The 23,866-nt window shown below is 47.1% G+C and overlaps 8 protein-coding genes across 8 annotated transcripts; 4 read left to right on the plus strand and 4 right to left on the minus strand.

Moving 5' to 3' along the window:
• Nucleotides 1–1,496: 1,496 nt before the first annotated feature.
• Nucleotides 1,497–3,880, minus strand: GGI43DRAFT_132158 (amino acid transporter). The gene is made up of 8 exons (XM_083199187.1): nucleotides 3,590–3,880; nucleotides 3,355–3,500; nucleotides 3,255–3,302; nucleotides 3,053–3,200; nucleotides 2,463–2,998; nucleotides 2,299–2,385; nucleotides 1,832–2,219; nucleotides 1,497–1,699 (listed from the first exon to the last, which is right to left on the minus strand). Exons 1-8 carry the CDS (start codon nucleotides 3,717–3,719, stop codon nucleotides 1,560–1,562), a joined length of 1,623 nt encoding a protein of 540 aa, XP_083057846.1. The 5' UTR covers nucleotides 3,720–3,880; the 3' UTR covers nucleotides 1,497–1,559.
• Nucleotides 3,881–6,366: 2,486 nt separating this feature from the next.
• Nucleotides 6,367–8,254, minus strand: GGI43DRAFT_132172 (Zn(II)2Cys6 transcription factor domain-containing protein). The gene is made up of 4 exons (XM_083199188.1): nucleotides 8,133–8,254; nucleotides 7,268–8,067; nucleotides 7,063–7,212; nucleotides 6,367–6,976 (listed from the first exon to the last, which is right to left on the minus strand). The coding sequence occupies exons 1-4, from the start codon at nucleotides 8,233–8,235 to the stop codon at nucleotides 6,458–6,460; spliced, it is 1,572 nt and encodes a 523-aa protein (XP_083057847.1). The 5' UTR covers nucleotides 8,236–8,254; the 3' UTR covers nucleotides 6,367–6,457.
• Nucleotides 8,255–9,499: 1,245 nt separating this feature from the next.
• GGI43DRAFT_424650 (major facilitator superfamily domain-containing protein) lies at nucleotides 9,500–11,154 on the plus strand (the record flags this gene model as incomplete). The annotated part of the gene is made up of 3 exons (XM_083208400.1): nucleotides 9,500–9,560; nucleotides 9,621–10,543; nucleotides 10,597–11,154. 3 exons carry the CDS (start codon nucleotides 9,500–9,502, stop codon nucleotides 11,152–11,154), a joined length of 1,542 nt encoding a protein of 513 aa, XP_083057848.1.
• Nucleotides 11,155–12,364: 1,210 nt separating this feature from the next.
• Nucleotides 12,365–13,393, plus strand: GGI43DRAFT_386367 (uncharacterized protein; the record flags this gene model as incomplete). The annotated part of the gene is made up of 1 exon (XM_083203782.1): nucleotides 12,365–13,393. The coding sequence occupies one exon, from the start codon at nucleotides 12,365–12,367 to the stop codon at nucleotides 13,391–13,393; it is 1,029 nt and encodes a 342-aa protein (XP_083057849.1).
• Nucleotides 13,394–13,743: 350 nt separating this feature from the next.
• Nucleotides 13,744–14,661, minus strand: GGI43DRAFT_412183 (uncharacterized protein). Its single transcript, XM_083206814.1, has one exon. The coding sequence runs from the start codon at nucleotides 14,463–14,465 to the stop codon at nucleotides 14,010–14,012; it is 456 nt and encodes a 151-aa protein (XP_083057850.1). The 5' UTR covers nucleotides 14,466–14,661; the 3' UTR covers nucleotides 13,744–14,009.
• Nucleotides 14,662–14,970: 309 nt separating this feature from the next.
• On the plus strand, nucleotides 14,971–15,443 carry GGI43DRAFT_386368 (thioredoxin-like protein; the record flags this gene model as incomplete). The annotated part of the gene is made up of 2 exons (XM_083203783.1): nucleotides 14,971–15,309; nucleotides 15,363–15,443. The coding sequence occupies 2 exons, from the start codon at nucleotides 14,971–14,973 to the stop codon at nucleotides 15,441–15,443; spliced, it is 420 nt and encodes a 139-aa protein (XP_083057851.1).
• An 808-nt stretch (nucleotides 15,444–16,251) lies between these two features.
• Nucleotides 16,252–19,294, minus strand: GGI43DRAFT_386369 (WD40-repeat-containing domain protein; the record flags this gene model as incomplete). Its single annotated transcript, XM_083203784.1, has 3 exons — nucleotides 16,252–18,694; nucleotides 18,772–18,950; nucleotides 19,028–19,294. The coding sequence occupies 3 exons, from the start codon at nucleotides 19,292–19,294 to the stop codon at nucleotides 16,252–16,254; spliced, it is 2,889 nt and encodes a 962-aa protein (XP_083057852.1).
• A 2,973-nt stretch (nucleotides 19,295–22,267) lies between these two features.
• Nucleotides 22,268–23,865, plus strand: GGI43DRAFT_132325 (uncharacterized protein). The gene is made up of 2 exons (XM_083199189.1): nucleotides 22,268–22,518; nucleotides 22,619–23,865. The coding sequence occupies exons 1-2, from the start codon at nucleotides 22,438–22,440 to the stop codon at nucleotides 23,765–23,767; spliced, it is 1,230 nt and encodes a 409-aa protein (XP_083057853.1). The 5' UTR covers nucleotides 22,268–22,437; the 3' UTR covers nucleotides 23,768–23,865.
• The last annotated feature ends 1 nt before the right edge of the window (nucleotide 23,866 follows it).

A 23,866-nucleotide genomic window follows, 5' to 3' on the forward strand; every position in this document is an offset into this window, starting at 1 on the left:
ATGCAACGCTTTTCTGAAACGCAAGTTCCAGATTAGGACATAAATGTACATCCAAAAGGAATACTGGGCATATAGACCTATTACTGCATTTAGGAAGAATAAATGGTTCGCTCAGCAGTTAAATTCGCCTCTCAGCTTCGATTAACAAATAAAGCTGCTATTTTTGCGCCAAATATGGCCAATCTACTATACTAGAATAAATAAGTTATGAGAATAGTGCCGATAGTTTATTTTCGCTCACTCGTGACACATTCACGCTTCTTTAGAAGAAATGACAGGCTCTGGAATGAGCCTGGGACGACATTAGTGGCCTAGCAACAGGTGTTAGCCACGGATAGATTACTTATCGTCTTTTCAGCTCTCGCTAGTAGATATCTTTTTTCCTACCATTATAGCCTCAATACCCCTTCATCTGTTAAAATGTTTTGATAAAAGTGTCAACATATCAGGTCAAGAGGAGAAATATAATCTCACTTGTCGAAATATGGATACTCTCATCTCTCAACAACATACACTACACTAGTTACTATATATTGCCATATTAATGGTACTTTCGGGCCTGGCTGGCTTGTTCATTTATAATGTGATCGTTGCCCATCTGGTGCTCGGTAGCATGATAGCGATTACATATGTTGTTATAGTAGCGCATATAGTGCACCCACTATACGTCGTTACTAGCGAATTGCACTATTCGTGTGGCCCATCAAAGGAGCAGGTCTAGCCATCCTAGGCTCTAGCTTTAACACTATGGATTTGTATTAATATTCCTTCCTTTGCATGTTTACTTATCTTGCAGGAGGATTGAAAACTCGCTACACAAGAATTGATTCCTAAACGGCCAAATAAATGGCTGCCGAATAGAATTATTTATTCGATTTAGTATTGCGTAGTCATTACGTATTTAATTAATTTGCGATGCAGCCTTAAATTATACTATTTGCATGACACCACCCAGCGATAAATCTTGACTTCTGGCTAATTGATGGCTGCATGGGAAGCAACCAATAGCAAAACCTGAATAATACGTATTTTGAACTGCTTTCAATTTCCTGCTTCCAGGGCCTGGGTTCGTCAGGGAAATGGTTCCAGAAATCTGGTTAAACCCGGATGAGATCTGGATAACAAGCTTGGCAAGTAGCTGAAAATAGGTCATTTGGTAGCAGGTGGTATACAAAGTTTTTAGCTTAAAATTGATAACGCGTTTCAGTGATTTGTCGTGTAACATCATACTCAAACGTGAGGCATACCTTTCGCTCATGTAGCTTATAACATACCCGCTTCCATTCAATACGCTAGCAGCAACGATAACTAATCTTAGCTAGAGTGACAATTGATTGCAACTATTTGAGCCAATTTTCAAAAGCAAACAAGATTTACCAGCAAGATATAGGTTATAGCACGATATGTACATGTTCTAGAATTTTCTCGCTGGACTACAAGAGTAAAAAAAAGGTGATGCCCTAATCAATTATAGACAACATGTGTTTATTGAATAGCTTTATTATTTTCCATGCATTACTAGAAATATTCCTCAAAATGAAGCGCAACATAATATAAACTTAAATCTCTTCTTCTTCTTCTATACTATTAGTATTGTGTATAGGGCCTTTGAACCAGGTGTGGGCGTAAACGAAATAATAAAGTAATGCGCCTCCCCAGACCGTTCCATTGACAACTGGAGAGTAATTCATGACAGTTGCTGGCTCCAAGTTAGCATCTTGTCGCGGAAAATATTGGTACTCTCTTTTTGCTCCGATTGAATAAAAGAGAGTCTGTCCAAGCATGCAAACTACCACGGACAGCAAAGAAAGAGGGGAGCTGGGAAACTTACGATCTGGATTTGGTCCTTGCGTTGGAAACATGCATAGAATAGTAGCAAATGTCAAGTAAAGCAGCGCTAGGATGGAAACTGCAACGCTGAGTCGTTTGCCCAGATAGAATGGACCCGGGCGAAATTTGGATTGGCCCCAAAGGATACGGCATAGGATCGGGATTGCCCAGGCAACATTGTTTCCAGCTGCTGCCAGAGAAAAGAGGGCATTGGCAGCTGCAGTGTTGATTAACGATAACAAGCCAAGGACGATAGCCGTAAGACAGCATGCCCATACTGTCCTCAATGGCTGGTATCCAAAGGATTTGCTTATTTTGCGGAGATACGAAGAGAATGGCAGAGCCCCGTCCCGAGAGAATGCCCAACTTTGCCTAGACGCCGCAATTACCTAATATCGCAAGTAATTATAAGCATATATTCACCACATATTGAACTGCTGACCACTGGGTAGGAATTTCATAACGTACGATGCTGAGGCCCATGAAAAACTGTAAAATCGATATGGCAGACATAAAGCCTAAAGCTCCATGTTTACCCAGAGCATTGTAGTATATCTGCAGACGATACAGTTAGATGTGTTTGATGAATAATGCAAATAAAAACGGAGTTATGAGTAGTTGTGTATTCATACCTGAGCCATGGGCTGATCAAAAGGTGATTCTAGTATTGCGTCAAAATCGCTGCCAGCGCATGCGGCTAGAATAGCGTTCAAAAAGAAGCCAATGATCCAGCAGCATCCAACCGAAGCCACAGTACCAATCGGAACAGCCTTTTTGGGGCTTTTGGCTTCTTCACTCATATGTACGCAAGAGTCAAATGCTCCTATTGTCCAAATGGGGGACATCCAGGATAGCATGAAAGTCCAGCCTATTGGCCATGTAATACCTTCGTTGGAGATTTGGCCAAACACAGTACTGGCTGAGTTGATCGGAACGCCCCTGATTCGCATACTCACTGGTAAGGCAATAACTGTTGCTATAATTAATGCCATGTTGGCGACAACAAACCAGGTTTGAAGATGATGCATGATTCTTGCGCAAAATGTTGCAAGCAGGCCGTGGCAGAGTACAGTTGCAACGAAGATGGCATACAAGTATCCGCGATTAGGCGACCACTCCCCATCACTGCTAATAGTTCCTAGGGAAACGATAAACGATGCGAATCCATCTAGATCGCTGTCAGCCAGGGTGTTTATTTGCATAAAAGGGGGTGATGGAATACAGTCTATGGAGCAAATGCCTCCAATTAGCCCCAGTGTGTTACTGTATCCGACAAGAAAACTTAGAGGGTTTTTAAATCGATCTGAAGCAAAATGGTGCGTCCACCAGTATAAACCACCTGATGTTGGTAGCGAAGAGCCAAGCTCGGCCTGGAAAGATTAGCTCATGTTGGGGTCCAAAGACAAGACACCGCGAAAACTCACTATGGCTAGAGCAACAACGAAAATAAGGGCACTTGCTGAGAACCATCCCTGATAATAATGAGCGTCTTGATTAACCTTTGGGGTAATCAAGGCGACTTACCCACACCATACCGGCGGGACCTGCAGGGACGGAAAACCACAATGTTGCTGAAATAGATGGAAGCAGTCCCATAATACTAAATGCTATAGCGAATACCTGGATACTGGTATAATGTCGCTTGAGTTCTTGCTTATAACCAATGTTTGCTATTTTACGCATTAATCCCAACTGCAATCTTTCTATCACATGGAATAATACACATCATTGATATCTGTGTATATGAGACTGGACAAACCTAATTGCTGCGTATCAGCAGCACTGGCGAGGGCAGGGTCATAACTGATGGATTTCTCCACTTCTGGAAGCGTATCTTCCACTTCCACGGCAATACCCTCAGCATTTTCTTGTGACTTTCGGGGCGCCATTGTTTTACACAGTGCTGGTTTCAGCTGTGATTGACTGTTGTTGAAAGAAGTAATGGGAAACGGCAGCAAGGAACAGATTTATAAATCTAGCAGATGTTGCACCAGCCATATTTATCTACAATTCTATTCGTTACACATTTCATCCCCGCGGCCAACTTTACCTAGCAATTTCAGTGATGTCGGTCACGTATATTGTGGCAACTGGATTCGGCTCCGTGCTACCCCAGACCCCACATGATATGGAATGCGGGGGATCTGGGATTCCGTAACAGATACGACGATCTTTAGCTTGCATATAGTCTTTCTTCTAGTTTAGCGTTCAGCAGCTGGATATTGTTGACATGCGTCGGTTGGAGCTACGAGCGGCTAAAGAGAATGGAGGCTAGTGATAGGAGGTCGAGGCAAAATCTCTAGCTTGGTAGTCAACAAGAGGGATAGCAATACACTGAAAATCTGTACACAATTCCCTAAATAATAAATAACCTTGGAGATTATAATGAAAGATATGGCGGTTCAATGGCATGGTCTATGTGGGATATGGTCCTTTTCGAAAAAAAAAAATACAATATAATATGCTATTCACGTTAGTGTAAGAATGAAAATATATGATATCTGAGGATAAAAACCACTTATTTATCTCAGGTATTTGAATTCAATTTAACGTCCAAGATCAGCTAATAAATATCACAAGAAAAAGAGAAGTGTGTGGCTGATATGCTAAACTGAAAGCTGCTCAATAAGGCTTTATTTATGGAAGAATGTTTTGTTAGCGATGAATATGTATCAATAAGACAGTCAAAGTCTTCATTATTGAGAGTAATGATTAATACTAATAATATACACTCTTTCATAGTCATCTGGTCAGTTATTAGCTGTACAGGTTCTGCGACTCAGAATATTCTCAGCAGATGTCCAGAATATTCTCAGGCTGACACTGAATCGCTATTGATGCAACAACTATAATATTCTCTTCTTATCAGGGCTTTGATTGGCCGCGACAGAAGTCTGTTGATGCAACAGTGGCATTAATTAATAGTTGAAACCTTTGATAGCCTTACAATTCTGTTGACATTGGAAAATGGAAAATCGTCAACGGAGGTAAAGGCTACTATCCTGCTCGCGAGATTTTCGGGTCTATTCCTAGTATTTTTTCGGCTTTAATAAATCGGCGATATCTTTTGCAACTTCATTGGATGTAGACTCGCTTCTTAGACATTCAGCAAGGATATTTTGCGAATCCGGAGTAGCAGAGGCTTTACAAGTGGGAGGAGTAACAACGCAGTCCTGTAAGCTCCCCACATCCAGACTCTATTTGCCCTCGGTACATTTTAGACTATAATGCAACCATTGACCAACATACCGGAATAAAGAAAGGCTGGGATCAAACAAAGCGGAATCGGAAACGAGGGAAGGAAGTACGGAATCGAAGAACACCTCGCAACTAAGACGATCGCCCTAGAAGGGTTGAAATCCAGAATCTGAAAGCTGGTTGGACGGATATGGATGCGGCGTCGTCACGATGCTGCAGTATATACGACACTAGACTAGCTACCCCTCGTAAATCCAGTCTTAAGGTTGAAATTGGTCACTGAATATGTCGCTGGTTGGTCTGTTTATTAGCCGCTAGTTGGGTTTCTCCAAGCAATGGAGGATATGGCTGCTCGCTAATGAGTATCAACTTCATTAAAATGCGGGGAAGACGTGCTAAACAGGTACTCTGGAGCTTTGGAGCCGACAAGCGTCACAGTTAAAAAGTTTAGCTTCACTATATTCCCCATAGTTGCGGGATCTTATCATGCCGGCCTCTTAATCACTGCCACCATCACCCTAAGATACCCAGTTTGTTATCAACCTCCTCGCGGCGATAGTGGCTATTGGCTGGAGATGTGCCAATAATGGGTGGATTCCCTTGCCCCCATCGACTAACGATCATCGGACCGCCCTATCCGCCGTGCATTTCGGAATAGATATTCTCAATATACTACCTATTATAGGAGTGGCACAAGATGAACGATATGGTGTGGAGCAGCCGTCGGGGAAGAAGCACAAACACCGCCGCTGTCGGATTGGATGCTTAACGTGCCGCCAGTCAATTCATGAAACACGTCATTGAATAAGATCTAATTGCTAACGTAACATATTAGAAAAAAACACTGTGATGAAATATTTAGCCCAACCACGAAGCATTGGGGAAATGGTTCTCGACTAGAGCTGTCTTGTCGTGTTGCTAGACCTCGCCTTGAAACCGTAGCACAGGACAATACCACTCCCGGGCAAGCTCAAAACCCCGCCAGCTCTGCATCAGATCCAATAGCTTTTATTCTCGCATTGTAGAAACGGCATGTATGCGCAACCTTACGAAACTAAATGTATTTGCTTGAAAGCTAATACAAAGGGGGGATTGTGCGAATTGCACCTTGCAAGCTACAATTCTTCGCTTAGTAAAGGGATATTCATGAGGTCTTAGATGCATACCTGGATAGTGTCCGTAAATCTGTTCATCCCTGATATACAATTGAAGCAAAGCGCTCGATTGGAAAAAGTCGATATGATCTAGCCATAGGATTAGTGCAATACAGTACTCGGCGTAGGGGCGTTCATCAAGCGCCGATTGCTTGGAACTCGACGCTCCGGTAAATGATATTTCGGAGACGCTAAAAGGTCTGTTATTACGACAAACGTATCGATTCGTAAGAATTGGAGATCATCACCTGATGGTCAGCTTGGAACAGTGGCAATCAAGTAAATTGCTCGCTAGCAGAAAGAATAATGAAGCGTTGTAAGTCGTCGGAATCGCCGAAGCCAATTTGGTTACCAATTTTGGCTTGGAGATGGTCTTTGGTGAATTTAGAAAGAACACTCTTCAGGCATGATTCCGAGGGCAAAATTACATTTCCAGTGTGATTGAAATCTGGTGAATGGTAATTGGTCAAAAGTGAATTATTCCTCATTGCACAGCTCCAACTTTCCTCGTCACGCGCTAACCATGCGGCATGATCACAAGGTAGGGGCATGTTAAGGATGAGATCATCATTAAGCGCTTCGTAATATGGTGATAGCTTTCCCGTCCTGTGATCGTAATTACTGTAGAAATTGACCATATTCGTAAAGAAAATTGTTCTTCTTGCTGTCTCAGTGATTCTCCAACGAGCCCATTGTGAGGTTGCTGCGGAACATGGACTGGAATTCGGATCTGAGAAGACGCTGATATCGTGATTCCGAATTTCTGGATACGACCGAAGATAGCTCTCCGTCATCTATGGAGCGCATTGAAAGTTAGATTTGCTTCAATATTTTGGAAAGGGGGCAGACAAAATACGGAACTTGGTTAGAATTGCCGTACCTTCAGAAGAAAAGGTGAACCCAGCCCTTTCACCGGTGGGGTAAGTTTCCATCCTTCGGACTCATCGCCAATAATTTCTCTCATATCCAAGCACAAAAAAATTAGCATGGAATGCAGTGCGTCCCACTGTTGCATACATTGGTAGGAGGGCTAAGTGCTCGATTAGTACGTGGTCAGCGTCCAGCCAGGTCTCGGAAGCACTTACGAAACTGCCAATCAGTCTCTCTCGAGCAGCATCCATGGCACGTCGGAAAAATCCCTTTTCAGCCGAGAGTTTGATACTGCTGGCGCAGCAAATTGCCATTGAGGTGAGGGGGAGAATTGTCAGATCAGGGTTTGCGCTGCTGTATTGCGAGTAGAGTGAATGATGGAGGAAGGGAGAAGAGAAGGAGTCCCTGGTTAGAAGGGAAGCATATTCGTTCAGTATATGCACCATACTGAAGAGAGTCGAAGATGATGGAGATGTTGCGGATGATCTCGTGCTATTGCTGGAAGATGGCGCAAGCGGCGCGGGAACTGGATTTCCCATGGATGTAGGTGACCGTGAGAGAGCCTGGCTGGACGACGAGAACTCAGGACTTGGGTGCATAGACAGCTCTGTTCCAGTGAAACCTTGCCGTGTTATCAGCGATGAATTTGATATATCGGCCAAGGCCATGTCGAAAGACTCTAGAGGGTATGAGGAGGACGAAAAGTCCCAAGCGGCAAGTTCGAGGTCAAATGCTTGGCTCGAAGTTGTCAAAGGCCCCGTCCTAGAAGAAGACGATTGAAGATTTGAGCTGGATACATCTGCAGCTTTGCTTCTCTGCTCCGAATGGTCTGACGTCGATGCTGGTGCAAATGTGACATATACACACGGTGTTCCTCGCTTGGAACAGCGTGAGCAAGTAGGCTGAGTGTAGCAGCATTTCGCCTTTGCTTGAACGCAGGCGTCACAAGCCTTGCGGCGGTTTACCAATCTTTTGGGGCCTTGACAGCGCCTACGATGGCGCATTAGCAGGTCGCCTATGCGGAATTTGTTAGTAATAGGCAACGAGAGAATTGCAGAGCGCGCAGAAGACGAGACGCACGTCGCTGGTAGGACTTGAAGCATCGTTCGCATGTTAGGATAGCTTCAACGGTACCGGTACTGTCCGAGGTAGGGAGACCCATCACGTCCATTATTTGATGCATGTAAGGCGTATTGGCAATACGTTGGTGACTTATAGTGGGACGGTCGATATTGCGGATTATTAATGGCAGTCTTTGTTAGGTGCTGGACCAGGTGTAAGGTGGGCGCAGGTGTGTGTATATGAATTCCGCTCCGGCTAGCAGGGAAGGGCATGAGAAACACCGTTTGAGGCAGCAACAAAGAATGCTTAGCAGAGCAGCTTTGGTCGAAATATTCCAAATCTGGACGTTTTCCAAACTTAAATGCTATTACGTGCTAGATTTCTCAGCCATTCTTTGATTAAATATATTTGCTAACCATCCTGATGATTACAACTACTGATCTTGGACTGGAACCAAGTGACTCTTCGTTTCGCTTCAGGCCTTTTCTTCTAAGTTACTCTGTAGATTTCTTACAGGATTGTAAACCATATGTGTGAACGGAGAATATCCGCCCTAGACAGCGTAAGGTCACATCCAAGTCTGGAGTAATTATGGGAACAGACAAAGTTTATGTTCCTCTGATGTGGTTGAAAACAAAGCAACACGGCCCCTTAATAGATCTTACCGAGATAATGCGTAGCTCCTACCGGATAGTTTCAACGCTTCTTGTTAAAACTTGACGATGATGCTCTGTTTAATGCATTGGGATGTCAAGCTGAACAAATTGCATGATTACCTGCACGCGCGTGACGACCATCTTGTTCCGAGATCTAGGCACAACAACTCCGGCGCTAAATGGTCGAGCTACTACGGTGGCCACTGACCGGAGCTGCGCGGTGCTGCTCGCCCAATCCAATAGGCCCACCGAATGATCAAGGTTGATTTAAACAAGTACAGCGAGCGATACGGACTCTGTGGCTCTCAGGAGCGGTTGCTACCGCCACTACATGTACTCATTCCGGCAATGGTAAGATCCCCTGGCTGCATGCATGTCTAGACAGAACGTCGCCACAGAGCCTCTACGCCTGTGAGTTTGTAGGAAGATGGCATTACATACATGTCATCCTGCCCATTGCCCATAAATTCGTAGACCCGCTCCTGATATCGCCCCGCGAGCCGGAGCAGAGGACAGTGGACTAGCGCCTCCGGAGGGATCTGAAGAATCGAGGAGTTGTTTGGTCGTGGCTTACAAACTTGAGAGGCTTACAAAGTCCAATTGCATCTCTCTCTTCAATACGCGTAGGCACTAGACAAGACAGATACTTGAGCTCATTTAAAATGCTTGGCCCTTCGTATACCACATTTTCCAGCCCAAACAGCTGCATTGTGCATCACCCTGCCCACCATGACATCCTCACCAGAGTCCTCTGATGTTGACCCGCCGTCCCAAGCTCCCTCGAACCATGGTGAGAGCGCCTGAGGGAGGACTTCATCCCGGAATATGAATTTTGGCTGACAGACGTTAGACATCGAGGCAAAAGAGCCGTCACAGGAAAATGTATATCCCGCAGATAATCTTTCAACCCCACGACAGATCCTTTTCGTTGGAACTGTCTGTACAGCCATGTTCACGAACCAGGTCGGTTTAGGAAACACCTTAACCACGGTCAGCATAATTGGAGAATCCTTTGGGATTACTTCCCAGGGCCAGCTTTCCTGGTTGATTGCTGGCTACAGCTTGACGATCGGCACATTTATTCTCATCGGCGGACGTCTTGGGGATGAGTTTGGTAACAAGAAAATGTTCGTCATTGGCATGGCCTGGTATTCTCTCTGGTCTATGGTGGCTGGGCTGGCAGTCTACTCGTCACACGTTCTCTTTGTTTTCGCCCGTGTATTTCAAGGCATGGGCCCTGCTATGACCTTACCCAACGGTCTCGGCATCTTGGGCAAGTCGTATTCTCCAGGACCGCGTTTGAATATGTCATTCGCTTGGTTCGGCGGCTCAGCACCATTCGGCGCCATTGCAGGTTTCTTGTTTGGAGGCCTTTTTGCTTTGGTTTGGTGGCCATGGATCTACTGGAGCCAAGCAATTGCGCTTGCTTGTGTGGCAATCTTTGCTGCATGGGCAATCCCTCCTCAATCAGTGCAGCCAACACATGGACGATCGCTACGTGAAAAACTTGAGGATTTGGATATTCCTGGAATGTTCACCGGTGTCACCGCTTTGGCCTTGTTCAATTTTGCATGGAACCAGGCTGTGGCTGTAACTTGGCACGAAGCCTATGTCTATGTCTGCTTGATTCTTGGTGTTCTCTTTGCGACAGCATTCTTTTGCATCGAGCTTTACTGGGCAAAGGCTCCAATTTTACCCCTGGCTGCATTCAATTCAGATGTTGCATTTGTATTTGCAAGTACGGCAACAGGATGGGCCTGCTTTGGTATTTGGGTACGTTTCACTGTCTAGTCTTGTGAAAGAAATTCAACTAATTCTCTAATTAGGTCTTCTATATCGGTCTCGTCGCACTCAACATTGATGGGAATACCCCTGTTCAAATGGCAGCATGGTTTATTCCTGTCATCCCCTCTGGATTGATCTCAGCCCTTGCTGTTGGTAAATTAATCGGCAAGATTCCCCCCTCGTGGATCATGGTTACAGGACAAACTGCATATCTCGTTGGATCAATCCTCGCAGCTACTCGGCCCCCGCATTCGATTTACTGGACATATTACTTTTTCAGTGTCCTCATCATCACCGTTGGAATGGATACCTCCTTCCCTGCGGCTGCAATGATCTTTTCAGGCTCTGTTCCACGACAGTACCAGGGTATGGGCGCAAGTGTTGTCATGACCGTAGTCAACTACAGCATCTCACTTGGGCTTGGCCTTGCCGGCACCATCGAGAACAACATCAGCCATGGCGGATTGACGCCAGCAGATAAGCTCAAAGGTTACCGTGGTGCACTGTGGTTCTCAGTTGGCTTAGCAGGCCTCGGTTTGGTCCTCAGTCTTATCTATGAGCTGAAGACTCGCCTTAAGAATAAATCCGTCAAGGCGTAGAGTCGCAATGTTTTAGGCAGTCTTTGGATAAGATTCGCACTTGACTAGAATCTCAAATGGCGAGAAAATGGCCAAAGTGGTGGGGCTCACATTGGCTCACTCGTTGTATCATTGCACATTCAGCGGGAACCCATAGAGGTTTAATGACGCGCTTCTATGCGTCGGGGCACATTATAGAGTTTCTCACTTAGGATATTGAAAGAATCCTATAAAATCAAGTTTTGAAATTTTATTGTGAACATTAAGATCGTTATATATTAATTACTGGAACATTTGATATATCCATATCTTAGGAGAGAGGTAAAAGTTTTTTTTAGGCTTAAGTGAAGGAATAGAATAGAAATTATTAAGAATATATATATATATATATATATATATATATATATATATATTTGTTGAATAAGATTTATAAGAGATAATTTCCCTCTGTTCTCGTTCAGTTATGTGTCTAACTAGTTTTCCTAAGAGGTGCCTTATACTATGTTTAAACTAATTGGGGATGCTGACCAAATAGCTATCGCCCATCTCCGTAGAGATTCACAAGGTACACAAATCATTAGGAAGGAAAACGGGTGCATTGAAATATGAGGTTCTAGCTTAGGAGAAGACCAATGTTCTGCTCGAGGCGCTGCGACAAAGCGGGCAACCCTAGCCTTAACCGAAGGTCAGCATTTGCTCCTCTTAGCAGCAGCACGGAGATATTCAGAGAAACTTGTTAACCAAGCTGATGTCATTTGTAATCACAACATGTGATAGTGCCTTTGTGCCATATGTTGTAAGTGCCAAAGAATTGCAGATCATACGTTGCTGCTTTCCAGCCGGAGCATGGTGGACGCTCGGAGATGAATGGACGTCCCATCAGGTCCGACACGCCATATCCGGCTCAGTAAGAATGCTTCAGTATTGTCACATCAAACTCGAAACAAAGGCGTTGGTTTCCGGCACATTACTAATGAATACTATGGAGAATCGCATATGCTCGATTGTTAACGCGGATCTGCCTTGTAGTTCACAAGTCATACAGGGAATATAATATCCTGACCTTGGGACTGAAGCTTATTGCCATTCGTACATGCAAATGCGTCTGATTGACTTTGTGCCTTCCGACGCTTCGTACTTCAAGCAACAACGTAATAAATTATAATCTCTGCAAACCCCTTTCTTGCTGGCTTCACGCTGCATGTTTTCAATTCTACAAAACAGAAACAATATGGAATCCACTGGTACAATTGTTCCCCCCGGGGGCTTGGTGCTTGTATCTGGAGTCAATGGCTTCATCGGTTCGCACATTGCTCTTAATCTTGTGAAATTAGGATACAAGGTGCGCGGTACGGTCCGCTCGGAAGATAAGGCCGCCTGGATTAAAGAGGCCGTGGCTCACTACTATCCGTCTGCGAGTTTTGAGACGGCCCTTGTCCCCGATGTGACTAGTTCAGGAGCCTGGGACGAGGTTGTGGAGAGTGTTGACGGCATTATCCATGCCGCAGGAGACATGAGCTTCGGAGCTGACCCCAACAAAATCGTCACCCCAATGGTCAACGGCGTCAGGAATTTGTTGGAAACTGCCGCCAAAGAGCCGTCTGTCAAGCGATTTGTCTTCACAAGCAGCAACCAAGCTGCGTTGAACCGAACTTTGGGCAAGGAATTCACGGTCGACAAGACCGCGTTTAACGAGACAGGCGTTGCAGGTGCTTGGCGCCCGCCTCCATATGAGCCAGATCGTGTTTGGGATGTCTATTCCGCACTAAAGACGCAAACAGAACAGGAGGTCTGGAAATTCGCCCGCGAAGAGGAACCCAAGTTCGTCATCAACTCCGTCTTACCTTGCTTCATCATTGGTCCCATCATTCATTCCAAGCAGCTAGGCAGCACAGGCAAGTGGGTAATGGATTTCTGGAAGGACTCTGGCCACTTTGCCCCTCTCCAAGGCTTCGGTGGCTCATATTTCATTGATGCGGACGATACAGCGCTCCTGCATACTGCTGGCTTGACTCAAGAAGATGTTAAAAGCGAACGCCTGTTCGGTTTCGCAGGCACATTCAATTTCAACAGCTGGGTCAGCATTTTCCGTCAACTAGATCCTAGCAGACCTTGGCCTACAGATGACCCCAATCAGCAGAGAGATCTCAGCAAAGTTGACGATGCGAGGGAATTGGAGTTGCTGAAGCGCTTCGGACGCAATGGCTGGACTAGCTTTTCGGACAGCGTCAAGAGGACTATACAAGAAAGCCGCCAGTAATTGTATTTTGGGAGCCCCTGGGGAGCTCATTTGGGTGACAGCAGTTGCTGCGAGATCGGGGTTGGAATCTGGCTATGACCAATTCAAGTCACTTTATAGATTCTTTATAATATACTGAACCCCCCCCCCCAAAAAAAAAAAAAAAAAAAAAAGACACGTATAGAAGCCTGGTGGCCATTCGTATATTTGTTGCTTCAGTCATAATCGAAAAGTAGCTAGTAGAAGAAAAATGCCATTATCTAAAACGAGCTCAATACGTACCTGGTATTTACATAACTAAATTTGTATATCAAAATTAGTATAATGCAAGGTTCCCACTCAAAGAAAAGGACATATAGTTAGCCATTTTGACTCACTCGCGCTGCTTTGCGAGATTGCCTATTCGTTAACATGCAAAGGGCATCCCCTAACAAAATAAACTGCTATCGATGACAAATACAGCAAAGTGCCATTTTTACGAGGTATTACCAGGCTATAGCCTTGCATCGCAAAATGTTACTTGTCAGAAGACTCTAGCAAGCTGAAAGATAGTAATCGCATATATTGCATGGCAAATTGAGCTGCAACACCAGTACTTTCCATGTCTACATCCATCAAGAGAACAGCTGCTGTGGCACTACACCACATCCCAAGCACTCCAAAAACCCCCCCTATACAGCTGAGAAACGCCACTCCAAAGCTCCAACACCTCACCCAGCACCTCGCCAATCTCAAATACCTGCAGCATCTGATAAATCAACACCTCAGCAACATCTACGTCATAACCAGAACCATCCACCGCCGACAGTCCGACCAGCTCCTCTGCGACATCCGAACACCGACTCCATCCGCTCCCTGAATCCATCAATCCCCTTCTTTTGTCAGCAAAATTAGCCAACACCTCCCCCCCAATCACGCAATCGCGCCCTAAATCTCCCCGCCAAAGGACACCAGAGAAAAAAAACACAAGAGCTCCGCATTCGTCCGCTTTCCCAGGTACTAGGCCAGAAAAGTAGTGCCACCCAAGAATGGGAAAATGTACTCTGCTGATATTCCAAAAAGGCAGTAGGTATCTTTTAGCCCTGGATGTCATAGAAAAGGGACACGCTTGCTATCCGTGTCGATCCATGTAGGTACACCCTGCGAAAGCACGGCATTCTTTTTTAGCGCTGCAGTGCCTCTCCGCATAGTATTTGGAAAGTAAAAGCGATGATGGCATTTGTAATGCTGGTGATTACAATGGAAAGAAAAGGAGTAGATGACAGTTTATTGCACAGCCATATCAAATAATACATATAAATGATGCAAGCCACTTGAAAAGATTATTATTTCTCTATTCTCTATGCAAATTGATACCCCTCTAATCACCTTATATAATAACTAATATCTGGCTAATACCGAGGCTCACCAACCATCTTCTCCGGCTACAGTTACATCATCACCACCTTTTCCCTCTCTCCACTACTAAAAAAAAATCCGCATAAAGCTTCCAAACAGCCCACTTTCTTCCTCTCACCCATCCCCATCAGCAACAACAAAAGCATCTCCTGCTCCATCAAACACCAAAACCCCCACAAACCAAAATCACAACCGACAAAATGGCCCCCGTCGTCGACATCACCTCCAAAGCCCAATTCGACGAGCTCGTCAAGACCACCCCCTACGTCGCCCTCCAAGCCCACGCCTCGTGGTGCGGCCCTTGCAAGGCCATCTCCCCCTTCTTCAACAAGCACTCCGACGCCTTTGGCAACGACAAGTTCACTTTCGCGCGCTTCGACACCGACGACGTCTCCGACCTGGCCATGGAGCTCGGCATCCGCAGCATCCCCGCCTTCTTCTTCTTCGAGAACGGCGAGAAGACTGAGAACCTGACCGGCGCGAACCCCACTGCGCTGCAGAAGCTGGCGGCTACTTTTGGCGAGAAGGCTAAGGGCGAGGTGAGTAGTGAAAATCCTCGACGCAAGACTTCTTTGCTGTGAAAATGGTATAGAAGACGAAAGGAAATAAGGATTTGCGGTTTGCTGATGCTGGGTTTTTTGAGAAACAGCTTTCTACCAACGAGGACTTTTAAATAACGAAAAAACATACAAACCCCGAAACATAAAGAGAAACGAATGCAGTGGAGGATACAAAATTTGACTGGGAGAAATGAGGGGATGGACAAAGAAACATAGTTGAGACCAGGTCACACAACATGATGCTATCTTCTGGTTTTGGTTTCGAGAGGATACCCCAAAGCTACAGAATGCAAAGTAGAAGATAATAAAACAATATCACGTCAGGTCTAAATTCGCACTCTGAGATTCTTTAATCACCAAAGAAACTTTCAGGCACATTCTCAATAATTATGGTGAAAATAGTCTTGTGTCATCGTAAAAACGCTCTATTCAACTTCCCCATCATCCAATGTCTCGTATCCCAAGTAACCTATGATATCATTGATTTGCTCTACTCCCAATTCTACATACAATGCGCCCCGGTAATACACAAAGAGGAGTCTTGTTCCGTGTTCCAACTTAAGAAAAAAAAAGTACCAATGTTAATCTCCTCCCTCCGCCATGAATTTATACACCGCTGGGTATAGCAAAGAAAAGAAGGAAAAAATATAGACAAAAATAAATAAAAAAAACTCCACGCTTGTTGAATGCAGCCGTTATAAAGAAAGATAAGGAGAGAAGCAAAGACTGGGTCTGAAGAGGCTGCCGTTTGAGGACTGTGAGGCAACAAGCATAGATCAAGCATACAGCTCCTGATTTTCAAAATCAAGGCAAAGCCTGGATATCCAAGAAAAACTTTTACTCTCAAGAGAGACTTGCTCTACTTTCAAGGTGGACTTTTCCACTCTCTCCTTCCTCTTCTTTCTGACGTCGTTCCATGAATCATTCAGCCGTATCATCGCTCATCCTCCCTACCCCAGAATCAGCCCGCTTCTTAGGCAGCGACTGATCGGATTTGTTTTCGTCGATAACATCCATTCCCACATTTGTTTCTTGGGATTTGCTCGCTCGAATTGTGGGGCCCATCGACCTCCTGCGGTTGGTCTGATCTTCCACAACCTTGGGTCTGTTGAGGTCGGTAACCCCAATGCTCCTCCGGTTAGCTGTCCTGTCAGGCGGCTTCAGCAAGTTATTGGCAGCTTTGGACTGCTCTGCCCCGGCAGCAGAAGAAGAGGCGGCGGCAGCCTCGTGAGTAGACTCTGTAGGAGAGTTTGCACTTATCGAGTATCGCAATCCCGAAAAACTACCTCTCCACCGACTAATGTTCCAAAAACTGCTGTCCTTTTCGTTCTCCTCTCCGTCAGTCATGCTGATGAAATTGAAGCTGGGCGTCGGTGGCTGTGATCCCCCATCCAACGCTCCCATCGATGGCCTACTCCGCACGCTGCCCACAGGACTGACGAGACTGTTCCTCTGCGCCGCGCGTACCGGAGAGCCGCTTGGAACAGGTCGCTTTCGGGCTTCGGCTGAGGGATTGATTGCCGTCGATATGCTGGCAGGTGTTTTGGGGGCTTTCATTGGTGAAGCGGATCGCTCACTCCTTGCGGGAGTTACGTTGAGGTTGGCCCGCCCCTCATCATCAACGTCTTGACGCCAGCTAATAATTCGGTCGGAGGGGTGCTGGGCGCTTTGGCCTTGGCTCAGATTCAGCGAAGTCCGTCTGGATAAGCTTCCGCTTGTTCTTGTAATGATGCTTCCGCTTCGTCCCAGCCCGCTCACTCTGCTAAAGGACTTGGAGCCAATCTCCCACATGTTCTGCTGGCGCTTGGCGTACGCACAATCTTGTCGAAATACTTTGATGGTGCCGGTCCTGTCTGTTGTAACGATGATATTTCCGTCGCTATGTTTGCAACGTTCAATATAGGCGGGGCTTTCTTCGGGCTTCTTGATGCTTGGCGGTGGGTGGTGAATCTCCGTGCCTGTTTCCGATACCTCGGTTTGACTCAGCGCTGCCTCATCAAGACTGCGAAGCAAGACCGGGGGCGGATTGCAGAGGTCGAAAATCGGGTCTCCCGAGGCGCTTAGGAGCTGTCTTGTTCGTGTAGGGGCTATCAGAGCGGTGGTGACAACTTCTGGGTGAGCGTCAAAGCACTCATAAGGTTGACGGTCCTTGGTGTCGGCTTCGGTTGCGTTTGTGTTCCAAATGTATGCTTTCCTGTCTTCGCTACCGCAGATGACATATGTGCCATCATCGCTGAAACGAGCATGGATCTGGCTGGACTGGTTCTCCAGACCCTTGAATTTGACTTCGAGCATCCTACTTTTCAAGCTGTAGATTCGCACGCGCGAATCGTTAGAGCTAATCAATACCTTGACTTCGCTAGTTCCCGAGGCGACAGCTGTCTTGATGCCTGTAATTTTGCTACCCTTGGCGTTTTTTCCTCTTGACGATCGGACATGGATCTGAAACTTTAGTTTTAGCCCTTCTGTCTCGTAAAACGAGCACATGCCATTCAGCACCCCGCAAATGGCCATTTTTCCGTCGGGGGAAAAAGCCACGGCTGTGATGAATTCATTTGTAGATGCTGAGAAAGCGACTGTCTTGTCGGGAATGTTCCACAGTCTGAGCTGAGCGTCCAGGGAGCCTGCAAGGAAAAACCGGTCGTCGGTAGGATGAAAAGCCACCGAGGTAACCAGATCGTGGTGCGTAAACGTAGCAAGACACTCATCTCTGCTGATGTGCCAGAGCCTCACAGTCTTGTCCATTGATGTCGACAGGAGGAAATTATTTTTGCTCCAGCAAAGCGCCAGCACTTCGCCAGTATGACCTTTAAACTCGTGAACCGGCTTATTTCGAAAGACGGGCGCGCTGAGTCTCTCTCCGCTGCTTTTGCCTTGCGCATCTCTTTCTGCTTCCTCCTCTAGCTCGTGCGCCTTGCGCTCCTCCTCGGTCGATAGAACTGCAAAGACCCGCACAATCTGATCTTTACCCGCTACGGCAAGGTAGCGGCCATCAAGGCTGAACTCGGCCGCCCAAATGGCATCGCCAGCTTTGAGAAGCCTTGTGCCCACTGCGGTGGCAGGTGCGCGACCCTGCGACGGCTCGTCGTCTTTCTCTGGCTTGGGACCCAGCAGCTCCTGGGCTAAAAAGAGGCGGTTAAAGTCTCGACGCTTGCTGTTATGCGATCTCACACGAATATAACGGGGGGGTTCTTTGTAAAGTGGGATGTAGCCGCCGCCATCGCTCATGACGGACATGGGAGCACGTGCGCTGCTACCTTCGGTGCGCAGCTCACCGAGCTCGGAGTCGGAGTCGGGCGCATCGTCGTCGTTCTTCTTGAAGGCGCTACGCATGGCCAGGCGGCTCAAAAACGAAGTTCCTTTCCTATAACCAAAAATCATGAGCATCATGAATCAAATACTCGGCAACAGTGAAAAAGAAGATGTCGGGGCACAACATACTTGCGATCTTTGGGCAAGTCAGCCGAGCCATTTGCCAAGCGAGCGGTGTTTTCAATGGTAATGCTCTTCTTGGGAAAGCTTTCTGCCGTGGGACTGTCGGCTTTGGTAGAGTTGCGTATGCGCTGGGCTAAAGATGTAGCTGTCTCAAGAGAGCCGCTATTAGTCCTCAGGAAGATTTGCTGTAACCAATGACGTTGTTGTCAGTAATCTCATCGTACCAACACCGTCTAAGACAAATGCATATATATGCGCTTACATTGCTTAAAGGGTCCAGTGTCGCCGCCGCTGGCGGGGTCGAGGACAGCGTCCTGACCGACATATTCTTGGCTTCCCGGTCCTTTCCATTCTGCAGCTGCTGAGTCGATATGCGCGACATGCGAGTTGTTGATCGCCTCACAATCGGCACGGGCTGCGACTCGGAGGTGCCGGAGGTTCCGTTGGCGGTAAGTCTGGTGCTACCGTCTTTGCTGGGGGCCAATTGGCTGTCGCCAACGTCTACAGGCGCTGGTATTGGTGGAGGCATCTTCCATGCTGCGATGGCAACGATACTGGGGGAAACTGAGCGCCTTGCCGGGAAGTCGCAGCAACCCGAGGGCGGTGGTCACAAGTGGTTGGTGTAAGTGGTGGTAAAGAGTTGAGTTGCAGGCAGGATCGAATCGGTGAAAGGGGGGCTGGTCAGCGAGATGAACAGCAAAAGTCGGTGCCAAGCGAAGGAACTGCGAAAGGCTGACACGATGCAGCCAATCCTTGGAGCCTCGCAGAAAAGTCGAGAAGGTCGAGTCACGAGCTGACCCCGGGCTTGGCTTCACATCCGAATCAAGTCAAATCAAATGCAGGTAAAACGGACTCCGGACACGTCCAGGGTCCGAGTGGGCCGACTAAGCTTCTTTATAAGCGGGAAGGCCTTTTTTTTTTCTTCAGCCCCTAGTGGAAGAGCTACAGTATAAGCAGAGCCAATCCGCGAGCTCCGGGGACCTGGTCAGGGACAGAGGCCGAATAATAAAGGCTGGATGAGGGCCTGGATTGGGCTCGTTCTCGTTCTCACGCCCTGATTCCGCGCAGTTACGGAGCGGTGGCAAAGCAGGAAGCCAGGTTGCGCGCGCAATCTGAAGATTCGAGATCTCCAACCTCAAACGGTGGTGGTGGAGCAGTCAACCAGGGACCCAAGGCGAGCTTACAGTAATATCCCAGATATTAGTATTTAAGGTGCGATGAAACGGGGCAGCTATTATCGCTTGATCATGTGGCGATGCAGTCCATAAAATAAACGATGGCGGGACGATACAAGCTGAAGCTGATGAGAGTAGAAGCTGAAATAAAAAATAAAAAATTGAAGCTCACGTAAAATAATCAAGCCACCGGCTGTTAGTTATTGTCCTTAGTCCCGATCCGAGTACGAAGGCGAGAAAAAACTAACAGCCGACTGAGTCGCTCTTGGCGCCCGCCAGAGCCTTTTCAAGTGCCAAACCATGGCCAAATCTCGATTGACCCGAAAAGGGTAGTGCTGTACGAGGCAAGAGTACCGTAGCAATGCAACAGAACCGGCAATACGAGTAGCGCCCAAGTACCCGCTGCCAAGTGACGCCGACCAGCCTGGTGGCATGATGACGCATTGTCCGCGTTAACGCCTTGCAGGAGGATCCAAGGCTGCCTTGCGCTGATGGTAGCGATACATCAATTTGTGGAGAGGGGGGCTTTTTTGCTGCTTCTATTTGCTCAGCGCCCCTTGGAACGTCCCGTGCCATGATCCATGCGCTGCTATTATTGAGCGTTATTATTTGGGGAGCCGACGCTGGGTGATTAGTGAGTGATTAGAAGAGTCAGTGACCTGGAGAAACCGGAGAAGCACAGTATTGTCGCTGGCGCTACGAGTAAGCTTCAACTTACTTTAGTAGCTGTCATGTCTTTAGCAGCATGTCCTCAAAACCTTGCCCAGACGCCCACCATGCAGATGCTCCGTAATTATTTTCTCTTCTACTGCAGGACCGGGTCGATATAAGCGGGCGAGTGCCGGACTGTTGCTCCGGAGTTGCTCTCGTGCATGTCGCAATACGCGTAAAGCGGTCATTTTTCGCATTTCCTGTGTCTCATCCATATCCCAAGGCTGCCTCGGTCCGACCAGCGTCCAGTTTCCCCCGCCAAGGGCCGCGGGGCCCGTGAGCGCAAAAGCGAAATGAGTCGTGATAATACATACAGTGTATACCTGCAGTGTATACATGCAGAGTACACATCATCAACAGTCAATGCTTCTATTCTTGTAGCTGCGTGTAATACGAAACCCTTTTTGCGCAACACAGCCTGCTGTCAATCTCAGGGTCATTCTGCAGCAGCTTGGCAGCATGCGAATCAATGACTGCCAATGACTTCATCTCATCCACTATTAACCCCCTCCAAGTCCAGATCCTTGCACAACCCATTCCAACCTATCCCGAAAAGCTCTCACCAACCTGTCACAATTGCGTTGCCTCGATTTAGACTGCTCGGCCGCATTAACCGGGAAAGGGTGTCCACAGCTGCCATATGGGGCAAAGACTTTGTTTACTTTGGTTGCAGTAAACAACAGCATTCAGCCTAATGCAGCCAACATCACATTCTCATCTGGGCTACTCATTCAATCTGCAACAGCATACGCATTGTCCGGGCTGCGGCCCTTACATGAAATGACGCGGCTGCCACATTGCTTGCGCAAGTGCGTGGAGGTCGTCGAATGGATAGGCTTCTTACAGCAAAGCGCGCTGAGCGGCTGAGGAGTTTCAATGCCGTAACAGGTAAGATTCGAGCGCTTTTCGCTTAGGTTGCGTAGGCTATAGGCTATCGCAGCAAGGTACCAATTGACAGCAGCCGAATGCGAGGAGGGCTGACGCTATGTTTAGATATCCCGCAGCTGCCTGTCTTGGTATATCCACCAAATTGTTTCACAACCAGGTAGAGGAAAATTGAGGGGAAAAATGAATAACCGTCGCAGGCCGCTTCTAGGTGGCGGGAGAAGAAGCCTCATGCGGGATGGCCTCGTATGCACAGTTGCTGTTTAACTAATAGACAGCGGCCAAAGAGGCATATTAAACTACGCGGTTGCGGATTCAGAACCAACTACTAACTAGGCAACCAGTGCATGTACAAGAGCTGATTTTTATTTACATCTTAGTTTTACTGTAATTGTTGCGAAAAATTATTGATACAAAACTCAAGTTGTTATTCGCTTTAGACTATTCAGATACCAGCGTTTAGACTCTAGCGATGCATGGAGTGTAAGTACCTGTACAGAGGAATAGGGACAAGACGAGAGGAAATAAATTACTAGATAAAATGAAAAGTAATAACAATAGTAGAGAGAAGTATACAAAGAGATGCAGAAATATGAGCATCACCAATTTGAGACCTTGGACAAAGCTGCGGTAGTTGAGCAAATGCCGGCTCGGTAAATTGAGGCTCAAGGCTGATGAATGCATGCAATATTAGTGGATGGTGGATGCTTTAGCGATGACGCATAGGCGAAAAGCATAGCAGGCAGCGATCGCAGCGCCACTGGAGCTTATCGGCTTAAGGCTTGGTCTGATAAGATTCTCGCCCCAACGACGGCATTCATTTTCAAAACAAAGCATCGCAGGAATCTGCTCGCAGATCACGATACCAGAGCTGTAGCCACGATCTGACCACAGCATCACCATGAAGCTCGTATCGCGACACATACCCAAGGAGTTTGAGGACGAGCAGGTCTCGCTCCTACCAGAAGACCCAGAAGACATGGTAAGCTGCATCACGCCCCGCCCGCCACATGCAGCAGTGCGACTTGAGGCCATCGTGACATTTGCTTGCAGCACGGCTAACAGCGTCATCCTTTCCACAGTGGCATGCATATAACCTGATAGTTCCCGGCGATCTTGTTCATGCGCATGCTGTCCGAAAAGTCGTCAACATCAACCCCGGCACAGGCGTCCCCGCTGCCGAACGAGTCCACACAAATCTAGCTATCCGAGTCAAGTCAACCTTTTTCGATCCCGCCGTCTCTTCACTCCGAGTCTCTGGCGTCGTTGCCGCCGAGAACGACCATGTTTCTATGGGCGCACATCACACTCTCGATATCGAGATCAACAGATCATTTACCGTAGTCAAGCCCGATGGCTGGGATAGTGTAGCCAAGGCTACTCTGGCGCAAGCGCTATCAGACGACAAGAACGGCGCCATGGCCGCTGTGGTTATGCAAGAAGGTCTCGCCAACATCTGTCTTATTACGCAGTTCCGAACCGTCCTCAAGACTCGCGTAGAGAGCGTAGTACCCAAAAAGCGCGACACTGCTTCCGATCAAGATGCAGGAATGAAAAGATTCTACGACAAGACACTGTCATCACTACTCAGAGCCGTTGACTTTTCCGAGTCAAGACCGTTACTACTAGCGAGCCCTGGCTTTGTTGCCACAGATTTCAAAGAATACATTGCAAAGCAGGGTCGGGATAAGTCAGATAAGGTTCTCACAGCTGTCGCAAGACAAGCGACGGTAATACACGCCAACTCAGGGCACATTCACAGCTTGAACGAGGTGCTCAAGAGCCCCGAAGTTTTAGCCAAGATGAAGGATATGAATTACGCAAAGGAGGCGCAGTATATGGATAACTTCTTTGACCTGCTCAAGCTTGATGATGGACGAGCATGGTACGGCAGCAGAGCCGTGGAAAAGGCTATCGCTGATGGCGCAGTTGGACCTGGTGGAGGTGTACTATTAATCAACAACTCCCTCTTCAGAAGTCAGGATCTCGCGACACGGAAAAAGTACGTTGGGCTGGTAGACAAGGTCAAGCTCGATGGTGGCGATGCGCGAATATTAAGCAGCGACCACGAGAGTGGACAGCGATTGAAGATGATGGGAGACATTGCAGCTATCTTGAATTATCCTATGCACGACCTGGATGAGGACGAGGAGGAGGAGGAGGAGGCAGAACCGACACCCAATAGACGGAATGAGGAGGACGAAATAGACATGTTGGATAGCGTCGTTTAGAGGTTAAAATTGGATACATGCAAAAAAGCCTTTGGAATCAACAACGAATTTATGAATCAGAAAATTTCACGATGCACACTCTTTTCGTAATGCCACGTA

This window comes from Trichoderma evansii (assembly GCF_050947405.1).
Source record: "Trichoderma evansii strain SZMC 28006 chromosome Unknown GGI43scaffold_19, whole genome shotgun sequence".
NCBI lineage: Eukaryota > Fungi > Ascomycota > Sordariomycetes > Hypocreales > Hypocreaceae > Trichoderma > Trichoderma evansii.